The 19,778-nt window shown below is 65.9% G+C and overlaps 1 protein-coding gene across 1 annotated transcript in view; it reads right to left on the reverse strand.

The window, feature by feature from the left end:
- Window positions 1-15,696, reverse strand: part of ZC3H7B (zinc finger CCCH-type containing 7B) — a 19,402-nt gene extending 3,706 nt beyond the window's left edge. Inside the window, exons 1-21 of the mRNA XM_012735115.1 lie at window positions 15,636-15,696; window positions 14,188-14,221; window positions 13,911-14,108; window positions 13,245-13,403; window positions 12,113-12,193; window positions 11,398-11,454; window positions 10,404-10,446; window positions 9,662-9,849; window positions 9,088-9,409; window positions 8,329-8,387; window positions 7,584-7,683; window positions 6,901-7,062; window positions 5,510-5,715; window positions 4,555-4,655; window positions 3,685-3,866; window positions 1,877-1,962; window positions 1,076-1,209; window positions 854-959; window positions 622-730; window positions 301-434; window positions 35-198 (exon numbers count right to left, since the gene is read on the reverse strand). Of these exons, the coding sequence (XP_012590569.1) occupies window positions 35-198; window positions 301-434; window positions 622-730; window positions 854-959; window positions 1,076-1,209; window positions 1,877-1,962; window positions 3,685-3,866; window positions 4,555-4,655; window positions 5,510-5,715; window positions 6,901-7,062; window positions 7,584-7,683; window positions 8,329-8,387; window positions 9,088-9,409; window positions 9,662-9,849; window positions 10,404-10,446; window positions 11,398-11,454; window positions 12,113-12,193; window positions 13,245-13,403; window positions 13,911-14,108; window positions 14,188-14,221; window positions 15,636-15,688 (2,678 nt within the window). The 5' untranslated portion in view covers window positions 15,689-15,696. The remainder of the gene's footprint in view (window positions 1-34; window positions 199-300; window positions 435-621; window positions 731-853; window positions 960-1,075; window positions 1,210-1,876; window positions 1,963-3,684; window positions 3,867-4,554; window positions 4,656-5,509; window positions 5,716-6,900; window positions 7,063-7,583; window positions 7,684-8,328; window positions 8,388-9,087; window positions 9,410-9,661; window positions 9,850-10,403; window positions 10,447-11,397; window positions 11,455-12,112; window positions 12,194-13,244; window positions 13,404-13,910; window positions 14,109-14,187; window positions 14,222-15,635) is intronic.
- Window positions 15,697-19,778: the final 4,082 nt, after the last annotated feature.

Raw genomic sequence — 19,778 nt, forward strand, 5'->3', positions numbered from 1 at the left:
GGGGGCGAGCGGGGCCGCCCCGGCGCCCGCGGACCTGTCGCACAGCCGGAACTCTCCCATGGGGAAGCGGTAGGCCCAGCCGCTGGCGTCGCTGTCCGACGTGAAGACCTTCTCCTTGTGCTTCTCCGACTGGATGTGCTGCTGCCACTGCTTCTTGCTGTTGCTGTTCTTGCCGCACAGCCAGCAGTGGTAGCCCATCTGCAGGCACAGCACCATGGGTGCCCGCTCTCCCGGGCCGGCCCCGCCGCCCCCCGCCCCCGGCTCGGCCAGGCCCCGGCTGGCAGGGCAGGGCGCAGTCACCATGACGTCGGCGTAGTCCGTGGGCATCTGGATCTGCTTCTCACCCTCCCGCGAGCCGATGGGCGTCCCTTCCCCGGGCTTCCCTGGGTTGTGCTTCTTCAGCCACATGTCGTAGGTCTGCTGCATGTCCAGGACTGGGGGGAGGGGGACGGGTGCCGGTGAGGGGGCTGGACCACGAGCCCGGCGGGACCTGAGAGCCGGGGCGCCCCAGGCCCCCGGAGGCGGGGGGGGGCCCACAGGTGTGCTTGGGCCCGCTGAGAAACCGGGGTGTCCGGCGACGAGGGACCCGCCGGCGAGGCCCTGCCCCGTCTGGCCACTCACTCTTGTTCTCCTTCATGAAGGTCCACATGTCGCGCTCCTCGGGGCTGTGCGCGAAGGAGCAGTTCCCCACGTACTGACACTTGCGGCCGTTCTGTGCGTGGATGCAGAGCTGCGGGCAGGCGGGAGAGCCCGCTGAGCCACTGGACGGTCATGCCGGGGCGGCACAGACCCTCCGCGGCCCACGGCCGGCCTCCACCGCGCCCCGCCGCCCCGCCCTCGCCGCGGCGCTCACATCGTACTGCTGAGGAAAGTTTCGAATGGACGGCAGCGGCCTCACCGACACCCACTTCCTCTTGGCCTTGGACATCACCAGGAGGACCCGCCGCTCCTTGGTCCAGCTGTGGGTCGGAGCAAAGGGCTGCTGGGGTGCACCCAGAGAGCTACGGTGCGTGACCCCTGGCCCAAGGCCGGGATGGCCCCGCGCTGCCCACGTGCCTTGCTGGCGCCCACTCACCAGTGCCGGGCCTTGGCACTGCAGTACTTGAGATCCTTGTCAGGCTCCACCACCTGCCCATTCCTCCAGCACTGGCCACACACGAACTTCATCTGCAGGTCAAAGGTGTTGGGCCCGTGCGTCCGGGGGGCGCCCTGTGAGGCGGCAGGCACAGCTCACCCTGGGCTGTCACAGGGCAGGCTTCCAGGACACCAGGGCCGTCCCTCACCACCTCAGCAGGAGGACCCCAACTGCAGGTGGGAGCCACCTGGGACTCCCCCGCCGCCGCATCAGGGCATCCCCTTGGGCACAGCACACGACCCCCACGCCCCTGTTCCCTCTGCCTGGAACACGCCTCCTCCATTCTCCATCAGGCTTGTTCTCTCAGTGGAAACTTTCACTGGCCGGCTCAAGCGCCGCCTCCTGCAGGAAGCCGCCCCGCGCTCCTAAGTGGCAGCCGCCCGGGGCCGCGTTCTCACGCTACCGGCGCTGCCTCGCGTTGGCCAGCTCACCCAGGTACAGGGCTCAGCGGAGAGCAGAGCCTGAAGGTGGGAGTGGGGGCGGGGGCGGGGGCAGCAGCCCAGGGTCCAAGGCCCTCCGGTCCCTGCCTATCCTCTGTCCCAGCCTTTCTTCTTCAGTCAGGAGAATGTGCACACTTCTGCACGTGTCTGTGCACACACACTCGCACACGTGACCCGAGAGTGGGATTGGCTAATGCTGTGTATGGATTCTTTGTGCCAATGGGAGGCCAATGTCCCAGTCAGCCCGCATTATGTCTAAGGGGGGGACTGGTCCACCCTCAGTGCCCAGCAGGGGCCATACCAAGCTGCTGCTGGCCTTTCCCGCGTGGGCCTCCATCTGCTGCCAGTATTTCTTGGATTCCTGGACGATGTCTTCGTGGGTCATGCCTGGGGAGGGCAGGAGCAGACATGGCATTCTGAAGGAGCCCAGCCAGGAGAGAGGCAGGGGCCACTCCGGCCCAGGCCCAGGGGCCACACACCCAGGGAGGCCCTGGCGTGGACAGGTGCCAGGAGAGAGGCAGGCGCCATCCCGGCCCAGGCCCAGGGGCTGCACACCCAGGGAGGCCCTGCCTCCCTCCACGGGCAGGCGTAGGATTCAGGAAACTGTCACCCTCTCAGGGCGGTTTGTTCACCTGCAGCTGGGACAGAGGCCTGCTCCAAGCCTCACAGGGCCTCCAAGAACAAGATGCAGCCAGATGTGGAACAATGCAGGAGGAAGACGCTGGCCTGCAGATGGCGGGACTCCTGCCCCTGCCAGTGGCCCTGCTCAGCGCGCCTCTGTGGCCACCGCCCCCCTTGCGGGGCCTCGAGCCTGACAAGCAGCTTCCTCGCACTGGCGCTTCAGGCACTACTGCCCACTGGGGGGCCACAGCTCTTTGCTCAGTCAGCAAAGGGCAACTCCCCCATTTGGTGCCCCCCACCTGACTGGATACTAAGCTCCCCAAGCTCTGGAGGAAGCCTGCCCTCCCACAGCTGGTTTGCTTTCAACCTGGACTTGGATCGGGCGGCCACGCACCAGCAGCTTCCTCTGGCCAGGGACACCCACTACGGCCCATGGGTCTTCAATACAGCTCTCTAGCCCCCACCTCTCCCGTGAACTCCATGTGCCCACTCCACACCTCCACTTGAAGAGTAAGACAATGCCCACGTCCCACAGAGCCCGATGCGACCCCCAAGCCTTTTCTCAGGAGAGCCCAATCTCAGAACAAGGCACCTCTCTTCTTCGTGGTTAGGCTGGTCGAAGCCTAGCGTTGACCTTCACAGTCTTGTCTGTCCCTTATACATGGCCCATGAACAACTCTCGTCACCTTTATCTCCAAGATACCCAGACTCTGGCCAGGACTTCCACCTCTTGCAGCCAGAGCAACTTCAAGGCAAAATCGGTCAGCTCATATAACTCTACCCCCGTAAACCCCCGAGGCCCTGCACTCAGAACCAGCCCTGTGATTTCCGTTCATGCTTGGGTCCCTGCCAACCCCTCAGACCTCATCTCGGCCCTGTGCCCTGGCACTAAGCTGCCTGGCCCCCACGACGGTCTCCTGCCTCAGGCCTCAAGCCCAGCTGTCCCCTCTGGCTGGAACGCCCTTCTCGCCTTTCCCTGCCGAGGCCACCTCCTCAGAGAGGCCTTCCTCAGCTCTCCCACACCAGAAACACCGCAGGTGCATCCTGGCCAGGCCGTAGCACCTGCTGGTTTATCACCTGCGTGCCATGCCGACAGCTGACATTCCGCGAGCAAGGCCAGCTCTGGCTCAATTCCTGCCATAGCAGGTGTTCAAGGGGTCCTTGTCAGAACCAGTGACAGCGAAAGCTTTTAATCTCCTCCCGGTTCACAGAAGAGCAAACAGAGGCTCAGTGCGAGCACATGACCAGTGAGGTCCATCCTAGGGGTCTTCATGCTCACTCGCCTTTTGGCGCCTGGCAGGTTGAACCCTGACTGGACAGCAGCCGCCCTGCGTCCATGCCCACCGTGAGACCTTGAGAGGGCCGGTCTTCGCACCTGCCCCTCGGCCCCGCCCCTCGGCCCCGCCCCTCGGCCCCGCCCCGAGGCCCGCCCCTCACCGACACGGTCCGCCCTAGCCCCGCCCCGGCGGCGGCCCCTCCTCAACGCACCCGAGTACTGCTGCAGCAGCCAGACTTTGAGCTCGATGAAGCTGTGAGCGAAGTGGCAGCTGTCCTCGCGCAGGCAGCCGTAGCGGACCTCGTGGCGGCACACGTCGAACTGGAAGTGCTCCTGGAACTGGCGGATCTTGGAGTACTTGAGGGAGGTGGACCGGACGATGTGCACCAGGCACCTGCGGGCGGCACAACGCAGGCTGCACCCCCCTGGTCGGGCAGCTCTCCCGGGGCGGCCCAGCCGAAGGGGCGGGGCTCCTGGCACCTCCCCACTGGTAACTAGAACAAGGGCAGTGTGGAAGGCTCGAAGTGGGGGCTCTGGTTTGGGCCCCTGTGTCCCCCACCCCACCCCCAGGCCAGGAGCCTGAATTACTCCCACAGCAATCCATGCTGTTGGCCCTGGCTGGCGCCCAGGAGCGGCCCGTGGTGGAAGAAATAGGGTCAGAGAGACCAGAGGAAAGGACACAGGACCAGGCCTGGGACCGCAGCAGGCCCGCTCAGCCACGTCAGGCAGAGCCATGGGCAGGTCAGAGAGCGGAGGTGGGCAACTCTGAGACCTTCCCTCTCGCTGTCCAGGACATCTGACCGTGAAGGGCACGGGACAGGGGTCAGAAATCTGGTGCCCACCGGCCGGCTGCGTGAGCAGCTTCCCAGTCCCAGCCTGCACCTCTGTGGCCTCCCGCGGGACTGGCCAGTCATTACGGAGCCAAGGGGATGCGTGGGATGTGGGAGACGCTCACCAGACGCGCTCTGCCCTTTCCAGGCGGAGCTGGATCTGAGCCTGCCCCCTGCCTGGACACCCTAGGACCCCTGGGGTCTGCGCTGCCCCCAGCCCTCTGCGCTGCCCCGGGTGCGGGCCCTGCTCACTTGTTGTTGTAGAAGCTGTGCTTGGCAGCCAGGTTGGAGCAGACAGACGGCGAGTCCTTGGTGCCTTTGCTGATGATCCGGGGCTTACTGTCAAAGCAGATCTGCCAGGGAGGGGTGGGCTGGGACCGGCACGGACACCGGGGGGGGCGCCTGGGTCCCTGCAAGCCTGCCCTGAGTTGGGGGAGTGAGGAAGGGGTCCCAGGGTCTGTGGCCCTCAGCAATCTGGCTCTAGCTCAAGTTCATAGGTAACTGGCCTCACTCTTCCTCTCCTCCTCCAGCTCTGTCTGGAGCAGGTCAGTCCTCAGCTATGAACCTGGCTTAATCACACTGCGTGGTCTCTCAGGCTCGCCCGGCGAGGCGCCCACTGCTCGGGCCAGCCAGGTGACGGAGAGGGGTTGAGCGAGAAGCAGCAGCCTGCCAGCACCATGGAGCTCTCACGCCATGGAGACACCCTCAACATGCCATCACTGGCGGGGAGGCGGGGCCAGAGGGTCCCCGTGGCAGGGCGGGAGGAGCCACTGGTGGGACCGCAAGGCCTGGCTGTGCCTCAAAGGGTCAGAGATGCACCGACCTTGCTGGGCATGCCAGGGAGAAGGCACAGCGTGGACACGGGTCAAGGCTGGGGTGCGCACTGGACACTGAACCCGCACAGCTGAATGGGAGAGGGAGGCGGGGAAGGCCGGAGGGGGGTTCCAGAGCGCCTGGCACGGAGCTGTGGCGGCCACAGCAAAGAGCAGGTTTGATTAGCTCTCTCTGGCCTCAGCTTCCACCTCTCTGAAATGAGGGGCTCAAAAGGCTCAGGGTTCCAGCATGACAGGACCCTAGGGGCCTAGCTCCTGAACCCCGAGAGCCTCCTGATGCCGAGGGCAGGGCTCCCTGGCCACAGGCTCCAGGCGTGGTGGGAGAGCGCCCGGGGGCCCCACCCGAGGGCCACCACTGAGGCGGCGGGAGGTACCTCGCAGAGGAAGGTGAAGACGCCCTGGTGCTCCTTGAGGAGCTTGGCGATGGTGAGGCTGCCCCGCTTGACGCCCCCCAGCGGGTCGAAGAGCAGGTCGCGGTTGAGGGTGCCCTTGCGCTCCTCGGTCCACACGTCGATCTCCTCCTGATGGTAGGCGAAGGTGCAGTTATCCCCGTACTTACAGTCCTGCTTGTTAATCATGTCTGCAAAGAGGCAACAGGACACACGTTCTGCCAGGCGGGACGGCAGCCCGTGGAGCCCGGGGCGTCCCCAGGGCACAGACCACAGAGCGGCGGCGCCCCCTGGCGGGTGGGCAGGGCCTCTGCCCTTCTCCCTCCCCTGGGGTGGGTGGAGGCCAGCCGAGGACTTGGCGGAAGCAGCCACAGAGCCCGGAAGGCCCCCGCCAGGCCAGGCCCTTCTTTGCTCTGCATCTGGGGGTGTGTTTGGGGCGTTGGCAGCTTCCTGGGCAGAGCGTGGCTGTCATCTGGCTCCCCCATCCCATGGGGCTGCCTCCTGTGGTTCAGGCAAGAGAAGTGCACAGCCTCTATACAAACACCGGGATTTATTTTATTCACCAGGAAAACACCACAGGCTAAGGGCTAGGCCTGGAGTCGGCCTGGGACGCCCTTCGTCCTGCGCCTCAGCAGTCTTAAAGGGGGACACCAGGCTGTGCTGGGGCCTTAGTGGATAATGAGCCGGCCAGGGAGAGGGAGAGCCGGGTCCAAGGCCCTGTTAACCTGCCAGTCTCACGGCGGACACTTTCTCATCCTTCCTCCTGCTCTTCCTGCATGCCAGCCCCACCCCTTGCCAGGCTGCAGGCCACAAGGAGGAGCCAGCTGGACCGAGCGATAGCCACGGGCTATGTCTGCAACCAGCACGCCCAGGAGCCCGGGCCAGCGTTCCCAGAGCCAGGTCTGCTGGGGGAGGCGCAGAAACAACCCAGTTCCAGGGACAGGCCTGTGCAAGGGAGCCGGGAGTCAGGCTCACTGAACGCAGGCGACAGTCAGGGCAGGCAGGGGACCTGGAGACCCCGGAGCATAGGGGCATCAGCCACTGGCCACAAGAGGCCTTCGAGCTCAATAGCGACAGGATCCTTAAGATCCCGGGGGAAGCGACCCTCAGAAGAGCGCCACGTTGGATGAGAGCACGGTCATTTCATCAGCGCTTCTCGAGACCTTGCAGGGTTAGCGTTCGGACTTCAGCGCAGCGCGTTTGTCTGGGAAACGCGGTAACCAGTGACCCTCTGCTCGGGCTCGTTGGGCCTGCTGCTGGCGGAGGGAGATCCCCAGCCCCCTGCCCTCCCCTACCGGGAGGACCAGGCCCGCCCTGCCCACTCGCACGCCAAGTGAGGCGACCGGGCCCTGGCTGTCGGGGTGCAGCCCACCCACCTTTGCACAGGTAGTAGGAGCCCACGAAGCTGGTCTTGGTGGGCCGGGGCCGGATGCGCTTCCAGGCCTGGTCCTCGGCGCCCCGGAGCCGGCCCAGCAGGGTGTCCCGCTTGCACTTGTGCTCCAGGCCCTCCCGGTGGGTGTAGTCGCCAGCCCTGGGGCCTGTGGGCGAGGCGCGGCAGGGCGTCTGGGCAGCGGACTGGCGCGGGGGCACGGGCCCTGCCCGCAAACTTCTCGCGGGAACCTCCCGCCATCTGCTCCCCAGGAGCTGCCTCGCCGCGCCCACCCCACCTGCTGCTGGCGCCGCTGGCCCTGAGCCGGGCCGGGGCTTGCCGGCCATGACTCATGAAGACGAGGCCGGCACGGAGCAGGCCCGCGGGCCTCCTTTCGCTCCCTGCTCCCTGCCCCGGAATGGCACCGCCCTCACTCCCTGCTGCTTTCCTCGTCCCTGGTCCTCGAATCTGGCAAGGGGCAGGTGGGGGCTTCTCAGAGAGGCCCAAGGGAGGGGCCCGGGCCCAGCGGTTCTGGAAGCCAGGCTCCCCGTCACATCCGTTTCTGCTTGAACGCCTAGCAAGGCTTCTGCTTCTCGCACTTCTGGCTGGCGGGCTACGTTCTTTCGTTCTCAGAGTCCATGCTCCCGACATCTCTGGGACACAGGGGTAGGGGCGAAGGTGCCATCTTACCTGTTTTGGGGTAGCAGAGCTGGCAGGCCTGCTTGAACTCGTGGGTGGCAGCTAGGGGGTTCTTGATGAGCAAGGCGGTGTTGGGCATGGAGGGCTCTGGCTGCAAGGAGGGGTCATCTCGGACACGGACAATGACCAGAGCCGCTGAGACCAGTCCGAGCACCAGAGATGGGGACGCTGGACTCCCCTCCCACCCCCCGACCATCCTTCCTCTGCCCTCCCAGCCCGTGATCCGAGATCCTAGAACATCAGGACTGGGTCAGTCTGGGGGGTCATGGGGGACAGCGACCTTGGCCCAGAAGCCCAGCATGAAGCTGAGAAACGGGAGTGACCCGAGTGGGGCCTGTGCAAAGGCTCCCCCCACCCCCAGGTCCAGCCCCCAAGACTCCAAGGCATCAGCAGACGATGCTCAGAGAGGTTAGGTGGCCTCCCAGGGCCACACGGTCAGTGCCAGGCACTGTGCAGGCCACCCAACTCGCGGCCCAGGGCTCTTCTGAATTCAGAGCCCCTGAGTCCAGACCAGGGTGTGGCCGTGGAGAAGCGTCTTCACCCGCTGAGCCTTGCTGTCCTCTCCTGTCGGCCCAGACGCGGCTGTGTGCCCGCCCACCCGCGCAGGGCTGCGACCCCAGGGCGGCGGCCCCTCGTCCCATACAGAGAGCTCGCTGAAGTCTGGAGCCCACATCCACATGCCCCGCACCCCGGGGGCCTGGCGTGCCCGGCTGCAGACCCTGGCCACGCCACTCACCGAGGGGGCTGGTTTCTGAGCGCCGCTTGGGGGACGATGGTCCTGTGAGTTCGTGTCCTCTGGGCAACAAGACACAGGGGTCACTGCCTGCTCTGAGGGTCACGGGGTCAGAGAAGCCATCCGGCCACTCATCCTCTGGTTTAGACGCCCCCTCTCCTCCATGGCCACCACCCAGGGTCAGCTTGTCCCCCCATGCTCTGGCCTGGCCAAGGCAGCCCCTGTCCCAGGAGGCCCAGGCTCAGCACAGCTCACAGGGCCCGAGACCAGCTCCCGCCAGCCACCTGCCCCTCTCCCACCTGCGTCGTGCCGCCCTGCCCTCAGACGCCCCCGGCTGCCCCTGCCCGGAGGTCCGCTTGGTGCCTCCAGCCCCATGAGTGAATCCCTCCCCGCCACAAGTGCTAGGTGAGGCCTGGCTGACTGAAAGTAGGTCCCAGGAGGTGGCTGAGTCCCCGCAGCCAGGCCGGAGAGCTGCCGGGGGAGGCCAGGGCCCCAGGGCCCTGAGAGCACCAGCCGGGACTCTGGGGTCCCGAGTTATCTCGGCCTTGCTGCTTGGCCTTCCCCTAGACACCCCCAGGCTGCAGGCCCAGGCTGCCGAGCCCACAGGAGCTGCCCGCGCAGAGGTGGCTCTGGCGGCCAGCGCCCGGCCGGCCTTGGCACCGGAGTAGCTACCCAGGTCCGGCGCCGGAGCCTGGGGAAGGGAAAGCTCTTTGCAGACCACCCAGGGGGCAGCGGCTGAACGTGCTCCCCGTGACTTCTCACCCATGAAGGAGTCGGGCTTGTCCAGAGAGCCTCGGGTCGAGCCGAAGCTGTCGAGGGCGTCCAGCCGAGTCTCCGAGTAGGGCAGCAGGTCCAGGGCGTCCAGGGCCGAGCCCGGGGGGTCAAGGGCATCCAGAACAGAGGCAGTTAGCTTCTTGGAGGGGTCCATGACGAGGCCGAAGGAGGCGGGGGGCAGCGGGCTGGAGACGGGGATGGAGCCACCCACTACTGGTGGCAGCAGCGGGGCCCCGCCGGGGAACACGGGGATCAGCTGGGGCAGCTCGCTGGGCACACCACTGCCAGGGAGGCCGCCCTGGACCAGAGACTGCAAGGCGGGCACAGGGGGAGGAGGGTCAGAGGCCGACCGCGAGGTCCAGGGAGAATCGGGCACTTTGCAGGCCCCGGCAGGCCGCGCCTTGCCCGCCGCAGCCCTGGCCCCGTGGTCTCTGGGTGCCCGCTGCAGCTTCCCCGCCCCGCCCAGGCCTCAGTGTGACCCGGCTGGGCTTCCTCTGCTCTTTGTGGGGCTGGAATGAGGTGGGGCCCCCGGGGGAGAGCGCTTCCGGGCCGCACGGCTCACCAGTGAGTCCAGGAGGGTGTCCAGCTCCGGACCGAAGACGTCCCCGTCAGAGAAGTCGTCCAGGCTCTCGGTGCCGGGGAGGGCCCTGCTGCTGCTGTCCAGGGGGGCCAGCAGGTCCAGAACGTGAGGGAACAGGGGCATCGTGGTGGAGAGGGGGACCGTGGATGCCCGCAGGTCCACGTAGCAGTCTGTGGATGGGGTGGGCTCAGCAGCTGTGGGGGGTCCTGCTTGGTGGGGTGAGGCAGGTACCCCAGGCCTTGGGGGCCTCACCCCAAACCTCCCTTCCCCTGGCTCCTGCCTGGAGCCTTGCTGGCCTGACCCCACTGTGGCCAGGAAGGTCACCGAGGAGCAGGACAGGTCCTTGGGGCTCACGAGCTGCCCTTGCACGTGGGCTGCTCAGCCCGACGTTTGCACCTTGGAGGTACGCGGTGGCCTCTCCAAGGGACACTTGTAAGTATAAGACTTGGGGAGCCGTGAGGAGAAGGGGCGAGGACGGCTGTGAAGGAGGTGGGCTCCCGGCTGGAAGAGAACGAGGGCGGGAGGGCCCAGGGCCAGGCTGGGGACACGCTCTGCCCTCCCTGCGGCCGCACGGTGTCCGGGCCCATCAGCCCTTTCCGGCTCCAGGGGCTTCTCAGGGGTCACTGCCGGGACTGGGGGCCCAGACTCGCTGCACTTCCGGCGTCTCAGGGTAAGGGTCAAGCCTCGCCGCCTCCTCCCCACCCCCTTAGACCAGTAACGCTACCTGTTTCGATGTCATCTATGGACCCCAACCCATTGGAAGTTCCCTGCGGAGAGGAGAAGACACGCCGGGCTGATGTGGGCCAGGAAGCCAACGGTGCCCACACTTTGCACCCCGGGCGGCACCCGGTGGCGGCTGCCAGCGACCAGCACAGAGGAGCAGGGGTCTGGGGGTGTTATCCATGAGGCTAATCGTCCCCCCAGAGGGCTGGACAGGCGTGGGCAGGCGGCAGGGGTCAGCCCAGCCTCACTGCGCCCCTCAGGGGGATGACTTTGGACCTCGGCTCCTCCCGGGAAGGTGGCCGGGTTCAGCCTGTCGCATGATCTCGGGGTCTGGGTGAGTGTACCCAGACGGACCGCACCCCTCCCCTGCAGCAGGGAAGTCCCCAAGGCCCAGGACAGGCCTCACCCAGCTCCGGCCCAGTGCCAGTCCGGGGCAGAGATGGGCCTGGAGCTCGTGAGGGGAGGCCGGAGGCCTGAGCCGCCTAGCTTTAGCCAAGTCCCTCCCTCACGCTCCTCGTCTCCCTCAAGGGGCCCACGCTGCTCCGCACTCTCCAGCCTGTCCTTCAGCTTCCAGATCGCCTCACAGTCCACCCAAGCAGGAGCCCAGTGCTGGGCACTGCCGCCCCGCGTGGCAGGGCCGGGCGCCTGGCACCGACGGCCCTTCTCTCTGCTGCCCGAGCCGGCCTTCCTGCTGTCGCTGTCCCTGGGGCGGCCCGGCCGGTTCCCCTGCGTGGACCAGCCCGGCGGCAGCAGCAGCTGGCCACATCCTGCCTGCGGTCACGAGAGGCCAGGGGGTGCTGTGCACCCCAAGCTGACCCACGACTCCACCCTGGCGCCGGCCCCAGCCGCCCCTCTCCCAGGCTCACAGCAGTGGGGACGCGGGCAGGAGCCCCACCCTTCAGTGGAGGACACAGGGCATGGACAAAGCTCGCGTGGTGGATAAACCAGGGCAGGCTGGTCAGGGTCAGAGGACTCGGGGCCCCGCCCCATCCTACCTGGTCCGCCACGCCAGCCACGGTGCCATTGCTGAGCAGAGAAAAGGTTTCCAATTCCTGCCAGAGTTCGGGGAGGAGGGAAGAGATGGAGCTTAGACGTTCACGCGGGCTCGGCCGGCAGCAGGGGCCTCTGCTCCCGGGCCGCTCTCCACAGCTCCCGCGCCCATTCCCGCAGGACTCAGCTGTCCTCGCTCTGGGTCCCGTCTGTTCAGGTGACCACGCGGGCAGAGGACATCCAGGGCAGGCTCCCGTGGTGTGGCTGTGCCACCTCGGACATTCTCTCACGGAGCCTTCTGGGGTGGGATCCTTAAACCCACTCTCCAGAGCGGACGGCCGGCTAACTCGCCCTGGCCACAGCAGGGATTCCAGTCAACCCGCCCTGCGTGCAGCGTCCCGGGACACGGGTGCACGTGTGTGTGGACCGAACGGGCCAGACAGATGCCAGCGTTTCCAGTGTGAGCCAGGCCCGGGCTATGTGAGAACAGGAGGCTGAAAGACGCCCATGTCAGCCTGGGGTACTTGCGCCAGCTGAGGGGCGGGGGGGTGTCCCCCACGTCTGAGCGAGCCACACGCTTTCACTGTCCTTTCCGAAAGGTGTGAAGTTGTCCCGGAAGTGCCCCGTCGCCACTCCCTGTCCTCACCTGACCCTGCCAGCGTCACGGGCTCTCCCAAGGGTGCCGGGCCCCTTCAGGGTGTGAGCCCCAGCCCTGCTCACCTGGGGTCTCTTATACGCCTTCCGGACGCGCAGCCCAAGCTTCTGAGCCAGCTCCTGGCCGAGCTGAGTCACGCTCTCGTCCTGGGAAGCAGACACGGGCAGGGCACTAGTGGGCCTGGGCTCAGAGCTGTGCTTCGGGGCTCCGGGAAGCCGGGGCGGGGGCGCAGACGCGGCCGCTACCCCATGCTACAGACTGCGGGCCCAGGCCCTGCGAGGGGACCCTGGCTGCCCGGGTCACCGCCAGCGCGTGGGGTGGGCCGAGGAAACAGGCCGTGATCTTCCTTCATTTTCAGGGGGAGGAAGGACTCGGTTTTGGCTTGATCTGACTCATCTTTTTATTTCTAAGATTCGACAGGTTTCAGTGTCACGGGAGAGTCCATGGCAGAGGAAGCGGCCCTGGGGTGTCCCCCGAGGGAGCTGCCTCGGAGGCCTGATGCACCCCTACGTGTTTCCAAGGAATTGACACACTCACACGTGGACCCACGAAAGGACACCTGGCTTGGCTTTGTGGGGATGTTCTCTTGGCTCACAGGTGAGACCACCTGACACACGCTGTTCTATAGTTTGCTGCCTTCACGACATCTTGGGCCTTTTCGCAAGTGAGGACACGTGGCTGGGCCCAGGTGGTGGGCGTCCAGGTGCACCGGGCCAGGCCAGGGCTCCCCCCGCACCAGCCCGCCGTCCTCTCTACCAGCCCGGTGGCTGTGTGTGTACTGTGTGCTCACGCGGGCTAGGGCCGGGCCGTGCAGGCCCTGGCCAGGTCTCAGGGAGGCCCGTCCATGGGGCCCCGACTAGAAGCGTCCAGCCACCCCCCCCAGCCCCGGTCCTCTAGAGCCAGCCCAGGGCCTGAGCCATTCCTGCCCCGATGGCCAGCGTGGAGCAGGGCTCGGCCAGGACCTGCCCACACAGACGGTGTGCCTGCACCCACATGGGGCAGGGCGAGGAGCTCTCACGTGGGGCAGGGCGAGGGAGCACTCGTGTGGGGCAGGGCGAGGAGCTCTCACGTGGGGCAGGGCGAGGGAGCACTCGCGTGGGGCAGGGCGAGGGAGCACTCACGTGGGGCAGGGCGAGGAGCTCTCACGTGGGGCAGGGCGAGGGAGCACCCGCGTGGAGCAGGGCGAGGAGCACTCACGTGGGGCAGGGCGAGGGAGCACCGGCTGCTGCACTCGTAGGCCTCCTTGTGGCGCCCCAGCTCCGTGAGGGCACGTGCCTTGCGGAACAGGGCCCGGATGTTCTCCCCATCCAGGCCCAGCGCCTTCTCGCTGTCCTCGAGCGCCTTCTCGTACAGGCCCTGCCGAGAAGCGAGGGGCGGCAGCCGGTCAGCTGTCCCCTCCCCAGGCCTCCTGCCCGCCGAGACCAAGCGGGGCCTCCCTGCCCCGCGAGGTGGAAGCTCCTGGAGGCCGGGGTCGGGCAGGGCCCCGGGAGCTGGGGTCAGGGCGTGTGTCCAGCCGCAGCGGCTGCTGGCCAAGAGCCCGTCCCCCAGACATGGCCCACGGCCGCTCCACGTCTGCCGTCAGGACAGCACGCGGATGACAGCGAGCCTCCTCCTTCGAGGGAGTGGGAGTGTGGACAAGACTCGTGACCCAGAACAGGGCGCTCTGAGTGCACAGGGGCTGCCGAGCGCCCACGGCACCCAGCGCCAGGGCGCCCCAGGGAGGGGGCCGGAGCCCAGGGAGAAGTCCACTGGGGGCAGCGCTGGGCGCGGCAGGTGACATTCAGGCGGGGGCAGGCGGGCCTGAGGGCGCCGCGCGGGGGTCGCCCCCCCGGGGCTGGCGCGGGCACAACCGCGCCGGCTCACCATGGTGAAGTAGCAGGCCGCCCTGTTGACGTGCAGCTTGCACAGCAGCTCCCGGGGCAGGGCCACCTGGTCGGAGGCGGCGTAGTCGGCCACGTTCAGCCCCTCCATGTACTGCACCAGCGCCTGCTTGTAGTCCTTCTCCCGGAACAGGTCATTGCCCTCAGCAAACAGGTTCTGGACCAGCTTGAGCAGAAAGGCCTGCGGGGCAGCGGGGCTCAGGGGCCTTTTCCACCCAGCCCCCGCCCTCCGCTCGCCCCAGCCCGGCACTGACACTCACCTCATATTCTTCTTGCTTTAGGGGTAGTGTCGACCTAGTGGGAAAAGAAGGGGGACACAGGCCAAGTGAGCCCCGGTGCCAGACCACAGACGGGGGGGTCGGAGTGGGCTGTCCTGGACAGCAGCTCGCGGGAGGGCTGAGGGGACAGCGGGCTTCTCCCCGAACCAGCTTCAGCAGGCCACGCTGCCCCGCCTCCGTTTCAGGCCCCCTGAGAGCCAGCGCCAGCCTGCCCCTGCACGTCACGCCCGGGCCCCTGGGCGGTGCTGAGCGCGGGGTGAGGGACGCCACGGCGGAGGCGCTGGGCCACTGGGCCGCTCAGGAGGCCACCTCAGTGCCCGGAGGCCGTGCGGGCGCGAAGCCTTCCCCAAACTCCACTTTGGAAAGGGCAAGGAGGACGCACAGAGCTGTATTTACCCTGTGGGGAGAGCGCAAGAGGGGGAGCCAGAGCCCAGATCCCAGTCTGTGGGTGTCACAGAAACCAGCGACTTAGGCTGCAGACCGAGCGCTTGAGAAAGTAACTGTAGCTTCACCTCCGCCAGTGTGAGCACTCCCCCCAAGCCAGCCCCCCAGAAAGAGAAGCAGACGGCCCCCGAGAAGCCAAGGTGGGTGGCACAGCCCCGTGCCGGGCAGGCCCAGGACAGCCAGCGCCGCAGGCCGAGGGGGCCCCCGTGGGAACCAATGCAGCTCCCTGCGGGCGACGGAGACCGCGGGCCGGGGTGTGTGCGAGACAGACCGCGTGGTGACGAGGACGCGGACCGGGCCAGCCTCCTGAGTCTGGGGGACGGGGCGGGGCGCGGTGAGGAGACTAGCGGAGAGCCCGTCTTCGTGGGGAGCCCGCGTAGGAAAGACAAAATCCGAACAAAACCTGTTCGGCTCCCCCAGGCTTTGGAGAAGGACCGGGCAGGGGAGGAGCCCAGCTTGGGCTTCGGAGGCCGTGAGCAGGATGCCCAGAGGGTCATTTGAGAGAGAAGATAGACAGACGGGCATGTGGGCAGGGGTCTGTGAGGAGAGAAGCGTGGGTGCAGGAGCCGTGGGAGCTGGCTGAGTGCCCACGCCCGTAGCTGCGACCACACAAGCGCCTCAGCCCCTCCGAGCCTCAGCTCCCCCAAAGGCAAAATGCAGGTAGGGGCAGCACACAGGGGAGCCGCGGGGAGGGGGAAGAGTGGGGCGAGGCGCCGTGTGGGGCGAGGCGCCCTGTGGGGCCAGGCACCCTGAGAGCGTGCGGGCAGGCAGAGGGCAGGCTGCTGAGGGGCCAGACAATATGCTGGGCAAGATGAAGGGCGCCGAGGTCGGGGAGGCCTCACGGCTCATGTTTAGATGCGGCCCTCGCCCCCGCACGCCGGGCCCTCCCCGCACGCGGAGCCTGAACAGCGAAGCGGGCCGGGAGCAGGGAAAGGCAGAGCTGGAGAGAGGTGGGCTTGGGGAGGGCACCGCGCTGCAGCACTCACTGGATGAACTGCAGCCCCTTCTCAATGTCCGCCTTCCGTCTCTGCCTCTCCATCAGTCTCTGCGGAGAGAACACAGCCGTCAGGGCCCCGGGGCAGGGCCAGCTCCCGCCCTCGCTCGTCCTGTCCTCGCCCCGTTCTCTCTCCCGTCTCTCCGTGGCACGGGCGGGAAGGTGCCACCAAGGAGGGCACCCGTCTCTGTCCAGCCCACAGGCCAGTGGACCCTGGGTTTGTGGGGTGCCAGGCATGAGTCGGGGGCTCCTTGGAGACCGCCTGCCCTTCCCGCACGCCTTGGATTTGATGCCGCCTGGACACTCAACTGCAGGAGGAAAATCTCGTTTCATCATTAAACTCAGTTTGGCATCAAAAGCACCAGCACAGCGGGCGCCCAGTGGGCAGCTGCCCGTGCCCGGCCGCCACGCGGGCCCCGACCCGCAGCCGCACCAGCGGCCCTCTGCTCCTGGGGCCGGGGGCCGGGCCCCTCACAGGTGAGGCTCAGTTCTTGCATGCATAAGTAAATAAAAAAATAAAACCTTCAAGAAATAAGCGAAAACGGAAACAGCACACGACCCAGCCACCCGCTTCGGGGCTCGTGGCCGAGAACGTGAAACTGTCGACGCAAAGCCTGTGGCCTCCCGGGTGACCGCGGCGTTTTTTACAGCAGCTGAGATCTGGGGCAGCCATGGCGCTGGCCACGGAGGAGGACGGTGGGTCCACGCGGGGAGGCGGCTCAGTCATTAGGAGAGAGGCGCCTGACACTTCCAGCCAAGGGAGGGTCCGGAGGGAGCCATCAAGGCCAAGTTGGCGAGAAAGACACAGGCCGATGTGGGGGATTTCACATGTGGGCACATAAAGAGGTTACGGGGTGCAGTGGGAGAAAGGGTGATGGGGAGAAGGGGGTGGCAGATATTTTGCTGTTGCTTTGTTTCTTGGGCTTGTATGCTTCAAAGAAATTTTTTTTAAAGATTTATTTATTTATTCATACAGAACTGGGGTACAGGCCAGAGATGTGGTGGGTGAGAGGATTCACCAGAGAGACTGGGGACCAGAACAGGCCAACTGATGAAGCACACTGCTGAGGGGAGCAGCGGGCGGGTCAGGAGAGGTCTGCCACGCCATGTGGTCACCTCCGGGGCAGGCGGGGATCGAACTCATGCGGAAGCGGCTTTAGCTTCTCAGTGCTGAGCTGTAACCCGCTGCGCCACCAGGGAGGGCCAGATGCTTCAAAAATTTTACCAAGGGCCTCCCTGGTGGCGCAAGGGGCCAAAGCACAACACTGTGAAGCCGTCGCCAGCACAGCAGCGCGAGTTCGATCCCCGGCCAGGGAAGGACCCACAGGACGCAGCAGCCCGCTCCTGTCTCCCCGCTGCTCCCGGAGAGACAGCAGCGGACTTCGCCAGTCAGCCTGCTCTGCTCCCCACTCTGTCTCTGGTGAATCCTCACCCCCTGACCCTCTGGCCTGTACCCCAGTTCTTGTAATCATAAATAATTAAACCTTAAAAAATTTTTTTCTTAACAAGAAAAAGACAAAGCCATTGGGCTGAGAGGAAGGAAGGAAACAGCACTTTCTCCAAATTGGGGCATGGTTTCAAGATGAGGGCATTTGGAGGCTCAGCTCTTCATCAGCCTGGGCAGCGTGGCGCCAGCCTGTTGCAAACCTCAACACCTGTGCTTGGCACGCAGCAGGTGCTCAGCGAGCTGGCACAGGAGGTGGAGGTAACTCGTGCGGCCCGCCGCGAGTGTGGGTCCAAGTGCCGCGGGGGCAGGCGCCGACACTCGCCCTTGCTGAGGGCGCACAGCCTCAGCCTGCTATCACTGCCCCTCTGCAGAGGTGGAGACAGGCACAGGCGGGCCCAGGGACGCGGCCGAGGCCCCGCAGGCAATCCCGGGCAGGGCGAGTAGCCCCAGTGCCCAGCCCCGGAACCCGCCCGCCTGGCTCTCGCCCCTGAAGTAGCCAGTCCCGGGCGCTCTGGGCCTGCCCTCACGCTCGGTCTCCCCAGGCCCTGGGCAATTCCCTCTCCGACCCCGAATCCCCCTCTGGCTGACACAAGCTCGCCTCGACTGCATCTTGCGAAACACCTGTCCATTCCGCTTCCACGGCCTCTTCTCCACGCCACACCCCAGCGTGTGGCTACCCCATTCCCATACCGCCAAAGCTGCCTGCCAGGGGCCCCCGCGCCCCAGGGACCTCCGTTACTGAGTCCAGTCGAGGGACACTTTTTCTCTCGCCTCTTCTGGGGCTCCCGGCTGCACCTGCCCAGCCCCTCGTATCCTTCTGACCGCCCCACCGATGTCTCTGCTGGGCTCTTCTTCCCCATCCAGGTGTCAAGGCCAATCCAAGCGTCCCTGCAAGGGACAGTGCTGCTGTCCTCACTGCACACACTGTGGCCAGACAAGCATCGGCGGCCCCATGAGTCACGTCCGTGACGCCCTGGTCCGTTCTTCCAGCCCCTCCCCAGGACTGCAGACTCTGATCTACCTCCTGGGCAGGGCTACCTGAATGTCCAGCACCCAGGCTGCCGCTGACCTCTGTGTCTTTCCCAAGCCTGGGCCCTGGACCAGGGATGCCCCACCCCCTGCAGCCACCCAACTCGCCCTTTATGACCCAATGCGGGGCCTCTGTGTCCAGACGTACCGACCAGGTGTTCTTCCAACTCAACAGACCCCAAGACTAGCTGGACAGTGTCTCCGCCACCCCTGCTCCTCCGCCATCGCCCCCGTCTCGAGCCATAACCCGACGCTCATCCTGCTCTCGGCCCCCAAGTCCTCCCACCTCGAGCTCCAACACGTCCCCTGTCTGCAGCCCTCCCGTCACCTCCGCAATCACAGCCACGGCTCAGGCCCTTTCCTCTCGCCCACCACCTCTGACGGCCGAGCCGCTGTGTGGTGGTCAGGGATAACCCCCCAGGGCACAGCTCGCACCGCAGAGCACGTGGCCTGGAGGTGGCGCCAAGAGCGCTCAGGTAGCCCTCAGGTAGCCCTCAGGTAGCCCTCAGGTAGCCGTGCGCCAGGGCCCTTTCTCTGGCTTTGATCCTGAATGACAGCTGCCCAAAACGTGCCACCAGGGGAAGCTGGGTGAAGGGAGCTCTTTGTACTATTTTTGCAACTTCCTGTAAATAAAAAGTCAAAAAACAAACAAAACCTTCCACGACGCCCACTGCCAGAGGACAAAGGCCAGGCGCTGGTCCTGTGCTGTGTCACAGGCCGGTGCCCTGGCCGTCGGGAGGGGTCTGCGGCGCCTGTGGGTCGGCTCCGAGGCCGTGGATCGAGCGCACACTGAGGCAGCTGCAGCAAGCCCCCAGGGCCCCGCTCAAGCCTGTGGCGCCCCAGGGGCCCCTTCCAGAGCTTCCTTAGTGGCCAGTGGGGGCGGCTCCTCCACCAGGAAGCCCTGCTCCCCTGACCGGCCCTGGGAGCTCCCAAGCTCCCCACCACCGCGGCTGCGCTGAAGTACAACTCGTGTCCTGTCTCCCCCAAACGAGAGCACCTCGAGGCAGAAGGCGCACCTGCTTTGTCTCAGAGCAGCACCAGACACAGCTCAGACAGCATCCTGGTAGTGCAGTCAGAATCCTGGAACAACAGAGATGACCCGGCCCTCCCTGGTGGCGCAACGGATTAAAGTGCAGCACTGCAAGCCCGCTCAAGCCACTCAGTGCGAGTTCAATCCCCGGCTCCGGCCCCAGAGGTGACCACATGGCGCGGCAGACCTCTCCTGTCTCCTGCTGCGCCCCTCTGCAGTGTACATCATCCATCTGCCTGTTCCGCTCCCCGCTCTGTCTCTGGGGAATCCTCTCACCGCCCCTGCACCTCTGGTTACTTATGCACCCAGTTCTGTGTGCATAAATAAATAAATAAATCTTAAAAAAAAAAGTGATGTTCTGATTCCAGCCATCACTTAAGAAGCATTTTTTAACCAGATATTGTTCTTTAATATATATATATTGATTTATGCATACAGAACTGGGGTACAGGCCAGAGGTGCAGGGGCTGAGAGGATTCACCAGCTACAGAGTGGGGAGCAGAACAGGCCGAGTCACGAAGTTCACTGCTGAGGGGAGCAGCGGGGGGGGTCAGGAGAGGTCTGCCGGGCCATGTGGTCACCTCCGGGGTGGGGATCGAACTCACGCCCCCAGGGAGGGCCCAGATATT

This window comes from Condylura cristata, unplaced genomic scaffold (genome assembly GCF_000260355.1).
Source record: "Condylura cristata isolate star-nosed mole 26May11 unplaced genomic scaffold, ConCri1.0 scaffold00004, whole genome shotgun sequence".
NCBI lineage: Eukaryota > Metazoa > Chordata > Mammalia > Eulipotyphla > Talpidae > Condylura > Condylura cristata.